At 43.1% G+C, this 16454-nt stretch overlaps 1 protein-coding gene across 1 annotated transcript in view; it reads right to left on the bottom strand.

The window, feature by feature from the left end:
* Window positions 1–15369, bottom strand: part of RIN3 (Ras and Rab interactor 3) — a 163093-nt gene extending 147724 nt beyond the window's left edge. The window contains exon 1 of the mRNA XM_043980311.1: window positions 14983–15369. Coding sequence (XP_043836246.1) covers window positions 14983–15026 — 44 coding nt within the window. The 5' untranslated portion in view covers window positions 15027–15369. The remainder of the gene's footprint in view (window positions 1–14982) is intronic.
* Window positions 15370–16454: the final 1085 nt, after the last annotated feature.

Here is a 16454-nt window from a genome sequence, read left to right as displayed (position 1 = left end):
AGTCTTCTCTTCCCTCCACCTTCAATACTCTGGATTCCCTTAAGAAAGCGATAGAATCACAGGATGTTAGAACTTGAAGAGGCATTACAGATAGTTGATCCACCCCCAGGCACATGCTGGTAAATGTTTAACAACCAGCTCCTCTACCCCCAAAGTACCAATGACACTCTTTCTCAATCTACATTAGGGGGCAGCTAGGTGGAGCAGTGGATAAGGCACTGGTCCTGGAGTCAGGAGGACCTGAGTTCAAATCCAGACTCAGACACTTGATACTAGCTGTTTGACCCTGGGCAAGTCACTTAACCCCAACTGCCTCACTAAAAAAAAAAAAAAAAAATGTAAAAAAAAATCTACATTAGTACCATTTTCCTCCAACATTTTATTAAGTCTCAGCAATCAACAAAACAATAAATCAAGCCCAAATTTGGATCAGTTGTCAATTTCCAAGGTGTAAAATCTCACACTGGAAATTTAACAATTAGGCTCTCTATGCCGATAGTTGGCTCCAGTACTACTCTCACCCATCCCTGCCCCAACTCATTTTACAGATGAGGAAAAAAAGGAGGCTCAGAGACATTAAGTGGTGATTTGTTCAACATCATACAACCAGAAAGTAGGAGGACTGGAACTCAAACAGGTATATTCCAAATTCAGGTTCAGTGTTCTCTCCATTATACCCGTTTCTTTCCTCTTCAAGATAGCTCTTTGGGTTCATTAGAACCTGAATAGGCACACTGGGGGAGGGATAGCCAATTGCTTCTATTTTCTAGCACATATCCCCACACCTACTCCCATCTTCCCATCCCATTTTAAGTATAACCCTGAGTATTCCAAGTATATCCCTTCTTCTCACTCATATCTCTCCCCCCATTCCCAAAGCTAAGCTAACTCTAGGGAAGAGTCGCAGTGAGTGCCTCTTGCCCCTCAAACAATGGATGGTTCTCCAGATCTTTATGATTGGCCTCCCAGGAAAATAAAAATGCTGGCCTATGCAAATAAACTGGGCTTAAATCCCGGCTTTCCAATTTACAAACTGGGTGACCTTGGATCTTATACTTGGATTTGAAAAACCAGCTTTTCAAGATGATTGAAGTACGGTTACATGGCATTGTTCTTCACTCCCACAAGTTAGAAAAAAAATGATAAGAAGATAAAACCAATAACCCAATGGATTGGACTCTGTCCTATTCAGAACACATCTGGATAAGTTCTGGGTGCCACCATTTAGTAAAAATATTTATTGATAAGCTGGGGAATATCAAGAGAAGGGTAAGCGGCCTTGAGTTCATGCCATGAGGATCAAGTAAACGAAACAGGGGAAGTAAAAATGAAAGGGGGGGAGGCAAAAGGAGGAATATGATAGGATAGCTGTTTTCAAGCATTTGACAGATTCTAATGTGCAGAAGGAATTCGATTTGCTCTGTTTGGTCCCAGAGAGCTGAACCAAGAGAATGGGAAGAAGTTACAAAGAAAAACATAGGCTTTCTGTGAGGAAAAGCTGTCCAAAAGTGGAATGGGTTGTCTTGGGTAGGGAGTGGGCTTCCCATCACTAGAAGTATTCAAGCAGAGGCTGGACCACAACTTAGGTATGATGTAGTGAGGATTTTTTTTTTCCAGTGATGGTTTGGACTAGATAGAATCTTAAGTCTCTTCCAACTTAAAAATTCTGTGACCTCAGTTTCCTCATCCATCCCATAAAGGGGTTCATTAACTTTTTTGTTTTTTGGGGTTTTTTTGCAGGGCAATGGGGGTTAAGTGACTTTCCCAGGGTCACACAGCTGGTAAGTGTCAAGTGTCTGAGGCCCGATTTGAACTCAGGTACTCCTGAATCCAGGGCCCGTGCTTTATCCACTGCACCACCTAGCCACCCCCCCCCCCTTAACCTTTTTGTAAAAATCTTTTTAGTGTCTTGGAACCCTTTAGAAGTCTGGTGAACCAGGGCAGCTAGGTGGTGCAGTGGATAGAGCACCGGCCCTGGAGTCAGGAGGACCTGAGTTCAAATCCAACCTCAGACACTTAATACTTACCAGCTGTGTGACCCTGGGAAAGTCACTTAACCCCAATTGCCTCACCCCCCCAAAAAAAGAAGAAGTCTGGTGAACCTACGTACCCCTTCTCAGAATAAAGTTTTTAAATGCATGAAATAAAATATATAGGAATAAAAGGAAACCAATTATATTGAACCACAGTTATCAATATGGGCAGCTAAGTGGTATAGTAGATAGAGTGCTGGGCATGAAATCAAGAAGGTTCATCTTTCCAAGTGCAAAATCTGGCCTCAAACACTTCCTAGCTGTGTGACCCTGGGCAAGTCACTTAACCTTGTTTGTCTCAGTTTCCTCATCTGTAAAATGAGCTAGGGAAAATGGCAAATCACTCTGGTCTTTGCCACGAAAACCCCAAATGAGGTCACGAAGAGTTGGACATGACTAAAAAAAGAATGAACAGTATCAAAATATTAAACAAACACACACATGTTCATAAAAATCTATCCACAGACCTCTCAAAGATTCACCAATCCCAGGTTAAGAACCACAGGTTTTATGAACTTTAAGTTCCTTCTAATTCTATTTTTTTTTTTTTGCGTGGGGCAATGGGGGTTAAGTGACTTGCCCAGGGTCACACAGCTAGTAAGTGTCAAGTGTCTGAGGCCAGATTTGAACTCAGGTACTCCTGAATCCAGGGCCAGTACTTTACCCACTGCACCACCTAGGCGCCCCTCCTTCTAATTCTAAAACCGGTGAATTATGCCACTGTGACTTCTCTCACACCAAAAATGAATTAGGTGACAGTGTACAAGAACCCTAAAGAGGAAATGAAGTAAGTCTCTGCCTGAAACACTGCCTCATTGCTCTGGGCAGAGTAACAGGCTCCACTCTGAACTAGGCCACTTCAAGAGAGGCCTGTGTCCTACCCAGTGTGTGAAACTTTCCAAATTTGTTCACCTAAAGAACTCTGACACTCTCCCTTTGCCTCAGGATAATCAAGCCCATCCCCAAACAGAACCATCCTCAATACAGCTAACAAGAGGGCATGGTGCAGTTGTGCCCTTGATTTCACATTAAATACATTTTTTTCAAGATGAATTTGAAATAACAAACCCAGAGATATGAAGTTAAAAACCCCAACAAGAAAAAAACCAATAACTCATTGTTTCCTTCCTAATACTTGGTCATAATAAGGACCCGGAAGGGCCCTCTCTCCTTTGTCTTTGTTGTTGAGAGGATGTTTTCATTACAGAGTACAACTGTTGGAGGACCCCTCACCTTTTGGGCCCTGGGGAAGATGTTCTGCTTGGCCTGGCTCATTAACCCTTTATGTGTCAGGGCAATATTTCACAGCAGATAAAGTGCTAGACTTGAAGTCAGTAAAGTATGGGTTCATATACTGCCTCTGCTGCTTAATGAGCTGAATGACCACTCAAGCATGTAGTTAGATGATCAGATTCCTCTGTAAAATGGTAATAGTTAAACCCATAAGTACCTACATTGCAGGATGACTTGACAGTTTAAATGAGATAACTTAAGTGATTTGCAAACTTGACAATTCTATATAAATGTCAGCTATTTTTTAGCTATACTTTTCCCATCTACAGGGTGACTAGAATAAATAACAGTACTATGTATTTAGTACCTTACTAACTATGTGACCACGAGCAGACCGATTTATTCCTCAGGGTCTCAGTCTCCTCATTTGTAAAGTAGAAATAATAAAATTTAAACCACTATGCCTCCCAGGGTTGTCGTGGGGGATCAACTGAGATAACATACATAAAGCATTTTAAATCATAAGATACTATATAAATAATAACAATATCAATCCCTTTTACCGGTTTAGAGTTAGCATAGTCAAGAGGCTGCTGGGTGGCTCAGTGGATAGAGCCTGAAGTTAGGAAGACTAGAGTTCCAATCTGGCTTCAGACACTCACTAGCTATGTAACCCTGGGCAAGTCACTTAACCTTTGTTGGCCTTAATCCACTGGAGAAGGAAATGGCAAACCAGTCCAGTATATTTGCCAAGAAAACCCCATGAGGGATCACAAAGAGTTGGATATAAGTGAACAACAAATAATATATAGAGAACAGAACCTGCGTGGAAATTTCAGCTCTGCTACTTACTAGCTAGTCACTCAGACTCTCAAATTCATTTTCTTTCTTTTTTTTTTTTAGGGCAATGAGGGTTAAGCGACTTGCCCAGGGTCACACAGTTAGTAAGTGTGTCAAGTGTCTGAGGTCAGATTTGAACTCAGTTCCTCCTGAATACAGGGCTGGTGCTTTATCCTCCACACCACCTAGCTGCCCCCAAATTAATTTTCTTAATGAGAAAAAGTGGGAATACTATTTGCACTATTTACCTCCCAGGTCTGTTATAAGAGAAATGCTTTGTAACTGTAAAGAGATAGCTCACAAGTAACTTAGGACTTTAAAAAGTTGTGGTGATGACTATTATTATTAATTGACAATAGACACAATTTCTTGCATTTATGTGAATTTTATAGTTCACAAAGTGTTTTTACAACCCTGGCCTCACTAGCTCCCCAGGATAGTCCTGTGAAAAGGGCAGAGTATGGATTATTGTCTTCATTTTATGGATGAAGCAAACAGAGACCCAGAAATCATTAAACTCTAAACTCTGCCCCTAATTAATGTTTATTTACATAGCACTTTAAGTTTTGCAAAACCCTTTACAACTATTATTTCATTTCATCCCCACAATAACCCTGGGTGGTAGGTGCTATTATTATCTCCATTTATAGAGGGAGAAACAAAGGCAGACAGAGTAAGTGACTTCCCCAGGATTACACAGCTAGGCAGTGTATGAGGCTAGATTTGAACTCAGTTTCTCTTAAGTTCAGTGCTTTATTTACCGTGCAACCTTGCTGTTTCTAATTAGTTCTGAATTCTTGGACAAATCTTTTTCTTTTCTTTTCTAGACTTCAGCAATCCTCTTGTCAAATGAGGAGTTCAGACTAAATGATCCCAATGGTCTTTCCCAGCTCTAACTGATAAGACCAGAATTAGAACTCAGGTCTTCTGATTCCCAACCCCACATTCTTTCTTCTGTACCATCTTCTGGATCCATCCATCCATCCATTCACTCATTCATATCACTCCTTAATGGAACACGCACTAAAATAGACATGCAGAAAAGGCAAGTACAAAGTACTACCCTCTGGTCCCGTTCACTATCCCTTAGGTGACTTTCTAGACTAAAATTCCCTTCCTTTGCCACACCATACCCATATGCCAAGAAAGGCCAAAAGGAGTCACAAAGAGTTGGACAAAACTGAACATCAACAAGCCCCATGGATATCTTAACCTCTCTTTGCCTTAATCTTTGCCAAGAAAACCCTATAGACAGTATTGGGGTGCTATTGTCATTGGACACAATTAACCAACAAGAAAATTATTATTAATAGCTTGGGTCATTTCTACCTCTAAAACATCTCTTCTATCCATCTCCTCTCCACTCACATGGCTTCCACTCTACAGAAGTTTAGGCCCATTTTTCACCCCGGCCTAGACTTTAACAAATAGCTTCTAACTGGTCTCTCTGACTCAAGTCCTTCCCCGATCCAGTCCATTCTCCACTTGGATGCCTAACGGACTCTCCTAAAGCACAAATCCGATCCTGTCCCTCCCCTACTCAGTAAATCCCAGTGGATTCCTATCACATTCAGGTGCCATGTTTGGCATTCACAACCCTTTACAACCTGGCTCTAGCCTAACTCTAGTCTAGCCAAACTGGGCTTCTTATGGCTCCTCCTATGTGACATTCTATTTCCTGCCTTTGTCTTTGTAGTAGCTGTGCCCAACAGACTCTCTCTGTGCCTCCATCATTTGGTATCCCTATTTTCCTTAAGATTCAGCTTAAGGACCATATTTTCCTATACAAGGCCATTTCTGATCCTAATAGTGGTTAGAACCTTCCTTCTCCAGCTCTGTGCCCCCATCATCCGGTACCTATTTTGTAGATAACTATATAAGTAAATACTGTCTACCACTGGCTTCCTATCCCCAGTGGTCTGGCACTGCATAAGGTTTTTTGATTGAATGGTTGATAGGCGCTAAGTAAGGAAGCAGCCCAGTTTGGTGGAAAGAAGACCGAACTTGGCATATATTCAAATTTGGGGCTGTGACTCTTTTTTTTTTGGGGGGGTGAAGCAATTGGGGTTAAGTGACTTGCCGAGGGTCACACAGCTAGTAAGTGTCAATTGTCTGAGGCCGGATTTGAACTCAGGTCCTCCTGACTCCAGGGCCGGTGCTTTATCCACTGCGCCACCTAGCTGCCCCTGGCTGTGACTCTTACTACCTGTATAACCTGGAGTCAAGTTTATCTTCCCTGAGCCTCACTGAGTTAATCTACAAAATGGTGGTGGTGGTAGAGAGCAGAAGAGGGAGGTGGGTTGTGAGTAGATTAAAGATGATATCTAAGGGGAAAGAAGTGTGATTCCATAGTTAGAATGCTGATCTCAGAGTCAAGAAGGTCTACCCCTGATGTGTGACTCCTAGCTATGTAACAAGGTACATTTTTAACCTCTCAAGAGCTTTAGTCTCTTTGCTTGTAATACCTAATTCATAGGGTTGTCAAGAGGTTCAAATGAGATAATCGCCTAAAGAGAGGCAGCTGGGTAGAGCGCTGAGCCTAGAGTCAGAAAGATCTGGGTTCAAGTTTGATCTCAGACACTTACTACTATTAGTTGTATGACCCTGGGCAAATCACTTAACCTCTTTGGGACTCAGTTTCCTCAACTGTAAAATAGGGCTAATAACAGCACCTGGTTGTTGTGAAGCTCAAATAAGATAAATATTTGTAAAGCATTTAGCACAGTGCTTGGAATATAGCAAGTACTTAATAAATGTAGTTTTTTCTCCTTCCCTTCTAGGGTACTTTATAGGTTTTAAAGTACTTTAAAAACATTTTTTGATCCCTGAACCTCTCTTCCATAAAGGAAGAGGATTGGGCAGTAACATGCCAGTTTTGTGTTTATGCTCTGAGCAGCACTGTACCATGTTAAATGTTCTTACACCTTACCAGGGTGAATCACAGGACCACAATTCTTTTTACATATAATTTGTGATTTTTTTTTTGCAGGGCAACGGGGGTTAAGTGACTTGCCCAGGGTCACATAGCTAGTAAGTGTCAAGTGTCTGAGGCCAGATTTGAACTCAGGTACTCCTGACTCCAGGGCCGGTGCTCTATCTACTGCGCCATCTAGCTGCCCCAGGACCACAATTCTTAAAGGACATCTAATCCAACCCCCACATCTTACAAACTGAGGCCCAAAGAAGTCAAGTGACCTGCCCAAAGTCAGGGATAGTAAATAGGATTCAAACCCAGATCTTCAGACTCCAAATCCAAAGCTTCTTCTACAGCCGAAGGCTGCAAAGCACACTTACAATTTGTTTTCTACCTATACTTGTCACTAACAGTCTATTTATTCAGACAAGGCTCATGCTTCAGGAAGCAGACACTGCTGATTAAGATCTCTAGCAGTTAGGTAGACCACCAAAGTCTGACTTGATTGGCTTTCAATTTCCCAATGGGCCTCCTAGTCTTTCATTCTATTTCAAGGGCAGAGTGGTGGTTCCTGGCTACCTTGGTTTTACCTTTCTCTACCAAGAGTAAAAACCCATTAAAAGCTTTCTGGTTAACTGTTCAGGAAACTTATCTTTCGTTTAGGGAGAAAGCCTCACTATCCCCTAACAAATGTCACTTGGGGTCAACATTTATGACCCTTCTTTCTTATTCTACATGGATATACCCACAGATCCCACTGCTAGGAGCATACCCCCAAGGAGCTAAGTAAGAAAGAAAGGTCCCACATACAACAAAATACTTAGAGCAGAACTATTTTTCGTAGCAAAGAATTGGAAGGAAGATTTCCATCCACTGGGAAAAGGCAAAACAAATGTGATGGAATATTACTGTTCTATAAGAAATGAAGAAAAAGGACCAGTGGGAAGACATGGAAACTGATGAGAAGTGAGGAAAGCAAAAGGAAAATTCACAATGACAATAACGTAAGTGGAAAACCCAGCAATAACAAAAATAAAAAATGAATGCTGTGTAATTTTAAGGACCAAGCTTGATTATGAAATAGAGACAGCTCCCTCTCTTTTTTCACACATGGGATACTATGGATGGGGAATACCACATACAGTGTCAGACCTCGCTGATTGATATTTGGTTCATTTTGCTGAACTGGTTCTTTTTTCTCCTTTTCTCTTTTATTCTTTTATAAGGGATTTTATAAATTTACTCTTTTATGTTATAAAGGATAACTCTTTGGGTTGAGGAGGGGAGAGGAATATATGAAAGATGATATCAAATGAAGGTGGAGCAGCTAGGTGGCACAGTGGATAAAGTACTGGCCCTGGATTCAGGAGGACCTGAGTTCAAATCCAACCTCAGACACTTGACACTTACTAATTGTGTGATCCTGGGCAAGTCACTTAACCCTCATTGCCCTGGGGGAAAAAAAAGGTATGATATCAAATGAAGGTGATATCAAAAGAAAAGATATCAACAATTTAAAAAAGAATCCTGGCCAGGATTTCAAGTCTGTGCCGTTTGAGGAGGGAAAAAGAACTCAGCTAAGAATGCAGACGAGGATCAGATGCAGGCAGACTGCCCTTCAGAGCTATAATTTGTAGAGGAAGAGGTCATCGATTCTTTCAAATAATGTCTCCTGAGTAACAGGTGACTTACTCTGGGTTGGATGTATGGGGGTGTGGTTCAGATTTCAAAAGATGCTTAAGAGCAAAGAGAAGCCAAACAAATTAAAGAAGACTTGGGGAGGGGGGAAGCAGGCCAAAGTACTAGATGTGGAATGTGGAGGATGAATACTTTGGGTTCTGGCTTTAGATTGTTGTTTTGTTTGTCCTTTGTTCTCAAAGAGGATCATGACATAGATGTGATGTCATGATTTGCAGTAAATTGGATTAAAGTAGGGGAGGGCTGGGTAAAGTCACCAGCTTCACTCTCTCAAGAGCCATCTGGGCAAGATACATATCAGGATGACTGGAGATAGCCCCAGATATTTAAGGCAATTAGGGTTAAGTGACCTGCCCAGAGTCACACAGCTAGTAAAGTGTCTGAGGTGAGATTTGAACTTCGGTCCTCCCAACTTCAGATCTAGCGCTCTATCCACTGCACCACCTAGCAGTTCCTTCTGGGTTTGAGTAGTGACTCAAGAAAGAATACATTGAAGTTGGGGACAGCTAGGTGGTGCAGTGGATAAAGCACCAGCCCTGGATCCAGGAGGACCTGAGTTCAAATCCAGCTGCAGACAACTTGACACTTACTAGCTGTGTGACCCTGGGAAAGTCACTTAACCCTTATTGCCTCGCAAAAAAAAAAACAACACAAAAAAACAATGAAGTTACAGGAAGGCAAATTTCATCTGAGCATATGGTAAATACTAACAATTACAGTTGTGGAATTAATTTGTCTTATAAGACAATGAGTTCTCTGTCACTAGATATCTCAAGCAGAGCCTTCTTCTTGGGGAAGCTGTAAATGAAATTCCTTTATCAGGACTAACTGACCACTTAAGTACCATCAGCTCTGAGAGTCTATGTCCAATGTATATAGCAATATCATGTAATGGATAGAAAGCTGGTCTTGGAGTCAAGAAGTTTAAATCCTAACTTCTGACACTAGCTGAGCCTTAGGCAGATATCACCAAGGCAAGTTCACCCATGTAAATCTAACCTGCCTAAACAGTTCAGTGATCTGGACAGTTTGTAATAAGATGCAAAAAACATAGCATAGATTTTAAGAAGGAAGAGAAGGATCATCATGGGATGGCTCATGGAGAAGGTGGGATTTGAACTAGAATGTGAAGGATTTGGATAATTAGATACAGAAAGGGACTCTGACCAAAAGAAACACTTGCCCATTTGTTTATGGACTTGCTTAGAAAGAATGCCTCTCTGGTAATGAGAAGACTTGGGTTCTTGTCCCAATTCAGCTGATTAGCTGTGATCTCTCTGGGCCTCGGTTTCCTCATCTGTAAAATAAGGCAGTTGACTTAGATCAGCAGTTCTTAGTCCTTTTTGTGTCACAGACCCCTCTTAACCTATGACACTCTTCTCAGAATAATGTTCTTAAATGTATAAAACCAAATACATAGCATTAGAAAGGAAACCACTTATATTGAAAGACAGTCATCTGGGGCAGCTAGATGGTGCAGTAGATAGAGCACTGGCCCTGGAGTCAGGAGTACCTGAGTTCAAATCCGGCCTCAGACACTTAACACTTACTAGCTGTGTGACCCTAGGCAAGTCACTTAACCCCAATTGTCTCACAAAAAAAAAAAGAAAGAAAGAAAGACAGTCATCAATTTTTTACAAAATTCAGAAACCCAAAGAATTCCTGATTTAGATGATCTCTAAAGACTCCTCGAACTGTAGCATGTCCCCCCCCTTCTAGTCCTAACAACCTGTGAGTCTAAAATTCTGTGAACTGAAAGAAAGATGTAAGAATAGGGAAAATTGTACTGTTTTTTTCTTCCCCTTTCCAAGGAAAGGTAAGAGAAAAATGAGAAATAAAATTAGCCTGTGTGATGCTGAAAATACTAGGAAATACATGTTGTCAAATTTGTCACAAGCACTTGTCTACCCTAAAGAGTTTTAACTCTTTTTCCTTTTGTTGACCTCTAGCCTTCCCTTCCTCCCTCCACTAATACCTTGCTTTAATATGCCTAGTGCCCTACCCAGTCCTCATCAGTTCCCAACCCTGCTCCCTCAAAATTTACTTGGTCTGTATCCTATTCCTTAAAGGCTCCTATCTACTTGATAGCATGAATAGAATCATAATATCCAGAGTGAGGTTGATAGTTCCTCTTGCACTCCGCTGTCAAATCATATCTGAAGCACTGTGCTCAGTTCTGAGTACTTCAATTTAAAAAGAAATATTCACTGGTGGCACAGTGGATAGAGCACTGGCCCTGGAGTCAGGAGTACCCGAGTTCAAATCCGGCCTCAGACACTTAACACTTACTAGCTGTGTGACCCTGGGCAAGTCACTTAACCCCAATTGCCTCACTAAAAAAAAAAAGAAAAAAAAAAGAAAGGATTCATGATTTGGAAAGGAACTGCAACTAAAGGGCCTCTAAAGTTCCTTCCAACTCTTTATTATTTACAAACCAAGAAGCTACACTAACTTGTTATGGTGCTAACAGCAGTCAGTATGTTAATAAATCATCTCAGGTAGCAACAATATTTACATTTCAATGTAGTCCTTATGGAAACTGTGCCTTCTTCCAAAAGAAATAACTGCAAGAGTGGGAATTCCAGACATTGCAGGAGATAGGAAGGGTAGGGGCAGCATTTATGGTAGTTTTGTCTTTAGATATTCTTCTAATCATACTATATGGGTGGACACATAGTTTGATGGGGTAGAGAACTGCCCCAGTCAATTCCAATTTAAGAGACTTTATCCTCATATATATTCTGAAACTGCCAGAAATTCTCACCCGCCCCCCTAACCTCACCCCCTCATCTTCCAAACTGAATTATAGATATCTTACAATGTTAGAGCTGGAAGGTACTTTCCAAGTTCTTTGAGTCCAACCTGTTCCTCTTTATGAATGAGGAAATTAAGACCCAGAGAAGTGACTTACCCAGGGTCATACAGTAAGTGACAAACATAGTACAAGAACCTAGGTCTCTTAATTTCCATACCCCTATTCTTTCTACCACACAAGCTGCTCCAATATGTCAAATTTTGTTTGGTAAAACTGATGGGAACACTTCTAGACGTGACCAACTCACGTGATGAGACACAGACAAATATGGTGGGGGAACTGGAGTCAAGCATACTCAAATCCCACAGCCCTGGAACCTTGCAGTGTGGTGACAGAATCACAGAATCTCAAGGTTGGAAGCGACATCAGAAGGCATGTCATTCATTTCTCTGCAGGAATCCCTCTACAACATTCTGGTAAAGTGGTCGTCCAGCCTTCATGTCAATATCTCTTGGGGTACTTAGGTTTGGATTTAAGACAATTTCAATTGTTAGGAAGATTTTCCTAATATTCAGCAGAAATATATAGGGTTATGGTATAGTGGAAAGAGTATTGGATTTAGAGTAATGAAACCTGTTCTAAAATTCTGACTGCTACTTTCTAGTAGCATCTCCAAAATAAGGGAGTTGGCCTAGCTGATTATAATAGTTCTCTCTCTCCCTTAAAACATAACACAAACACACACATACAAATACACACAATTTACTTTTGTCTTAACCTATGATTTGATTGGTGTCAGGACTTCTAAGTGAGGAAACTGTTTACCAATGCAGATCAACTATTATGCAACTTAAATCTTAGACTAACATCTCATAACCATGTACCAGAGTAAATTTCAAATGGATACACGACCTAAATATATAAAGGGTCAGGTCACAAAATAAAAGAACAGAGAAGATATGTTTCACAACTATGAATGGGAGAGGAGCTCTTGACCAAACAAGGGATATAAAGGATTACAGGAAAAAAAAGGGCAATAATTATTACATAAAACTGAAAATTAAAGGGAACCATGTAACTGGGTGGAAGCAAACTTCTCCGATAAAGGCCTGATTTTCCCAATACATCAAGAATTAAAACAAATATATATAAGACCAAACTCACTTATCTACCTAATAAGTGAGTGGTCAAAGGGCACGGACCAGGAGTTCTCAAAATAAGAAAGGCAGCTATCAATAACCAAATTTTTTTAATGCCACCAATTGCTAATAATGAGTGAAGAGCAGATGAAAACCACCCTGAGGTTCTACCTCACAGCCATCAGACTGCCAGCTTTGAGAAAAGAAGAAAAAGACAATTGTTGGAGGGCAGGCATGATAACAAACTGTGGTTGGGGGAGATTCAAATTAATCCGACCATTCTGGAAAGCTTGGCTTCCCAGCACCAGTTTGGTTTATCGAAGGCCAAGAACTTTATTCTTTTCTTCAAGAGCTGCAAATGGATACTCCAGTCCAACAAAGCGCTCTTTGGTACAGTAAGTAGAATGATTTTTAAAAGTGCAGCCCTTTTGGCCAATACTCTCAATGTTTCCTCTGCACTTGGCCCAGTCACAATCCTGAGGCTTGGCATACCTCCTGCGTGCAGTCATCCTCCCTGGGGCCGAGCAGGCTGGGGAAGCAGTAGGCAGGGCAAACTCCACTCTGACACCGGTTACTTTCAATGTATGTGGTTTCAGCCTGTCAGCTATTAACCACTTAGGCCCGAAGGCGAGATGTCACACTCACTAGCCTTCCCCAGGGCAAAGGATCCAAGAATCTTTTCACTCCCGGCCCCTCCTCCTAAAACTAGAGATAAGGTTTTCAATTTCCCGGGGGGAGAGAAGTTTCCAGCCCGGTATGTGAGGTGGGGGAGGGGAGGATGCTATAGGAGTATAGCCCCTGAGGCTAGTTTGTCAGATAAAATAAACCCGCCCAAAAATTTGTTATTTTGGGAGGTGGGGGAATTAGAGGGCAGGAGAGGCCTAATCCTGTAATCTGGATTCCCTTTAGGGATAAAAAAAACTTTGTCAGTATTTTAGACTGGATTATAGTTTTGGACCGGGAAAGGACTTGGAAATTAGCTAGTCCAATCTCCCCGTTTTATAGGTAAGGTACTACAGAGAACCTTAGTGAATTGCCTTAAAGTCACACAAGAATTAAGTAGCAAAGCTGGGATTCGAACCCAGGTCCTCGGACTCGTCATTTCCTCCCTCTGGGCCTCAATTTCCTCTTCTGCAAAAAGAAGGGGTTTAATCTCCCGATAAAGAGGTAGACTCAGGGTGCTGAAAGTGATATACATTTATTTTTTGGACAAGGCCAACGCGAGAATTTATTGTTCTTGACCTTGCATATTTGTTACAAGTTTCCTTTCTTCTTCCTCTCCCCCCCCAGCTCCCCATGGGGGTGGGGGGGAAAAATAGATTTCTGACATCTGAATAAAAAATTGACTTAAAGAACACAAAATGAAGGAGCTAGATAGAACAGACGATCTCGAATAAGGTCCCTTTCCGCCCTTAAAAAACTCTTTCGGGCTCCCTTTTCTTCCCTTTCCTGAGCGCAGAGGAGACGACAAACTTCCAAAGTTCGCCTTGCTCTGGCTGCAATCCTCCAAGGAGGCTGAGTCCTCCTCCACACTCGGGATCCCCCAAATCTGGGCCAGGAGGAACTTTCACTGGGCAGACTTTGAAGCAGGAGGCTCCGGGGCCTCCGGGGCTGCGCAGCTCAGCCCACGTAGGCACCTAGACTGCTCTGGTCTATTCATTCCCCGCCTTCCTCGCTCCGATGTCTGACAGTTACCAGACACCCAGCGCTGCGCTCTCGGGGCATTTCTAGTTGGGGAAGCCGTGTCCAAGTCTACCAAAGCCTGCACTGGCTTCCCCAGAAGGCAATAGGAAACATGGACAGGTTCCGCGATGGTCTTTTTCGACTTAGGCGGGTTTCCAGGCGGACTGTGAAACGGTCCCTAGAGCTCCCGGGGAGCCCTAGCGCTGTCACCTGGGAGCCCCTAATCTCCCATTTCCTTCCATTCCTCCATCCTCACCTTGCGGGGGAGGGAAAAGCCGGGAAACCCAAGGACTCTCTCACGTGAGTGACTTGGATTGCTTTGAAAATGAGTCTGCACGCAACTTTGGGGATCCCATTTCCCCCAAAACTCTTGTCCTTCCCCTACCAGCACACTGTCCACCCTCCAGGCCTCCAGATGACTTATCGAGGAGGTTGCAAACCCCCTGGGGAACCCAGGGCATGCCATAGGGCATTCAGCCAGTAACCGTGCCTGCAAGATGCCCAGTGACGTCCTGGCCCGGGCGTCCCTTCACCCAACAAGAGGCGCGAGCCTCCACCCAACCTCCTTAGGGAGGCTGTCACCGGGAACATGTGAAAGAGCCCTTTGTTGCAAAAGGCCAGGGGGCGAAGACCACTCCCCCCGCCCAGCTCCCGTTCCTTCCCTGGGCAGAGTTTGCAAAGGCTTACCCAGGGTGGTCCCCGACTCCTCGGCCCCCCGCCGGTTTCATCATCCCTGCCAAGTCACTGAGGGTAGCTCAAACTTCAGAAGGGCTTTCCGAGTCCCTCCTGCAGGCAGCGGCCCCTCGGCTTCTCCGCATCGTTCTCCCCCTTTCTCTTCTTTTCAGGGAGGGTCCAAGCTTCACTCAGCAGGACACGTCCTTCTCGGCTTCCCCCGCCCAGTCCCGGGGCCCAAACCGCCCGAGCGCAGACCTGCGAAGTGGGGAAGAGACTTTGAGACCTGCCTTTTCAGTCTACTTCCTGTATTGAAGTGAGCGGGGGATTTCAGGAAGAGGCTGTCCCTTGCTGGTCAAACTTTGCGTTGGCTTTTTCGGTCAAAAGCCGCGTTGAGGCATGCATGCCTTCCAGCTCCGAGGACAAGGGGGTCCCAGGCCCATGGAAGGCAGACGCTGGACACTTGCACGCCTTCGGGTCCCAGGGACCAAGGAAGGGACGGGCTCATAGAGAAGGCTGCAGGTACTGAGAGCAGTACTCAATGCTTTGGGAGGGCTTTCTGAGGCTGTTTCAGACCAGTCAGAAAGAGCCGGTTCATTCCTACAGCCTGGGTCTGTCTATATTCCTACAGGCTAACTGGAACCAGCTGGAGTCAGCAGACTTTGCCTTGATTAGGGTAAGGCGGGGTGTTTTGAGGACAGGCTTTCCTCGCTGCCTCCTTGGATCCTAAGGCTCAGCCTCACTAGGAGACCCAGTATTTGGAGTGTTGCAGTTCCTAGTAAAGAGGCTTTGCCTTGCTACACTTGCATTATAGTGACATATAAATGTGTCATTCTCGTGTTTATAGAACCTTAGAGTTGGGAGGAATGCCAGAGGCCTTTTGTCAAACCCCTTGTGGGGGCAGTGTATTGCAACATCACAGATGAATGGTTATCTAGCCTCTGCTTGAATGTTGCCAATAATGGGGACTCAGTATCTTCTGAGACCCCATTTTCATAATTTCATCCTTAACAGACCCGAGGTAATAGAGCTATACTTCAGCACGCTCACAAGTCCTCCAACAATCCAAGCAACCCCAGATCCTGGGGAATCTGGAGAAATCTTTTCGAGTGTCTTTCTTCACTTGATATTAGAGTTTTCCACCCATTCAAGTTATATTGCCTACTCAAATTAAGTTACAACTAAGCTGCCTTGCCTCCACAGTGGCTCACTGCCCATCTCCTGTACCTATCCCAAGAAATCATCACCTCTGAGAGACTACAAGAGGTCTTTCCCAGCTGTTCCCACTCTCAGTGCCTTCTTTCTGAGACCATTTCCAATTTACCCTCTATCTTGTCTGTACATAGTTCCACGTTACACTGGAAACTCTTTGAGAGTAGAACTGTTGTTTTTGTTTTTGTTATTGTTTGTATATTTTCTTTTTGCCTCTGTATCCTTAGAGCCTAACACAATGTCTGACACATAGTAGGCGCTTAATAAATGTGAAT

The sequence above is a fragment of the Dromiciops gliroides genome, chromosome 2, assembly GCF_019393635.1.
Source record: "Dromiciops gliroides isolate mDroGli1 chromosome 2, mDroGli1.pri, whole genome shotgun sequence".
Lineage (NCBI taxonomy): Eukaryota > Metazoa > Chordata > Mammalia > Microbiotheria > Microbiotheriidae > Dromiciops > Dromiciops gliroides.
The sequence above is the reverse complement of the archived record's forward strand: the minus strand, read 5'-3'. Positions and strand labels throughout refer to the sequence as shown.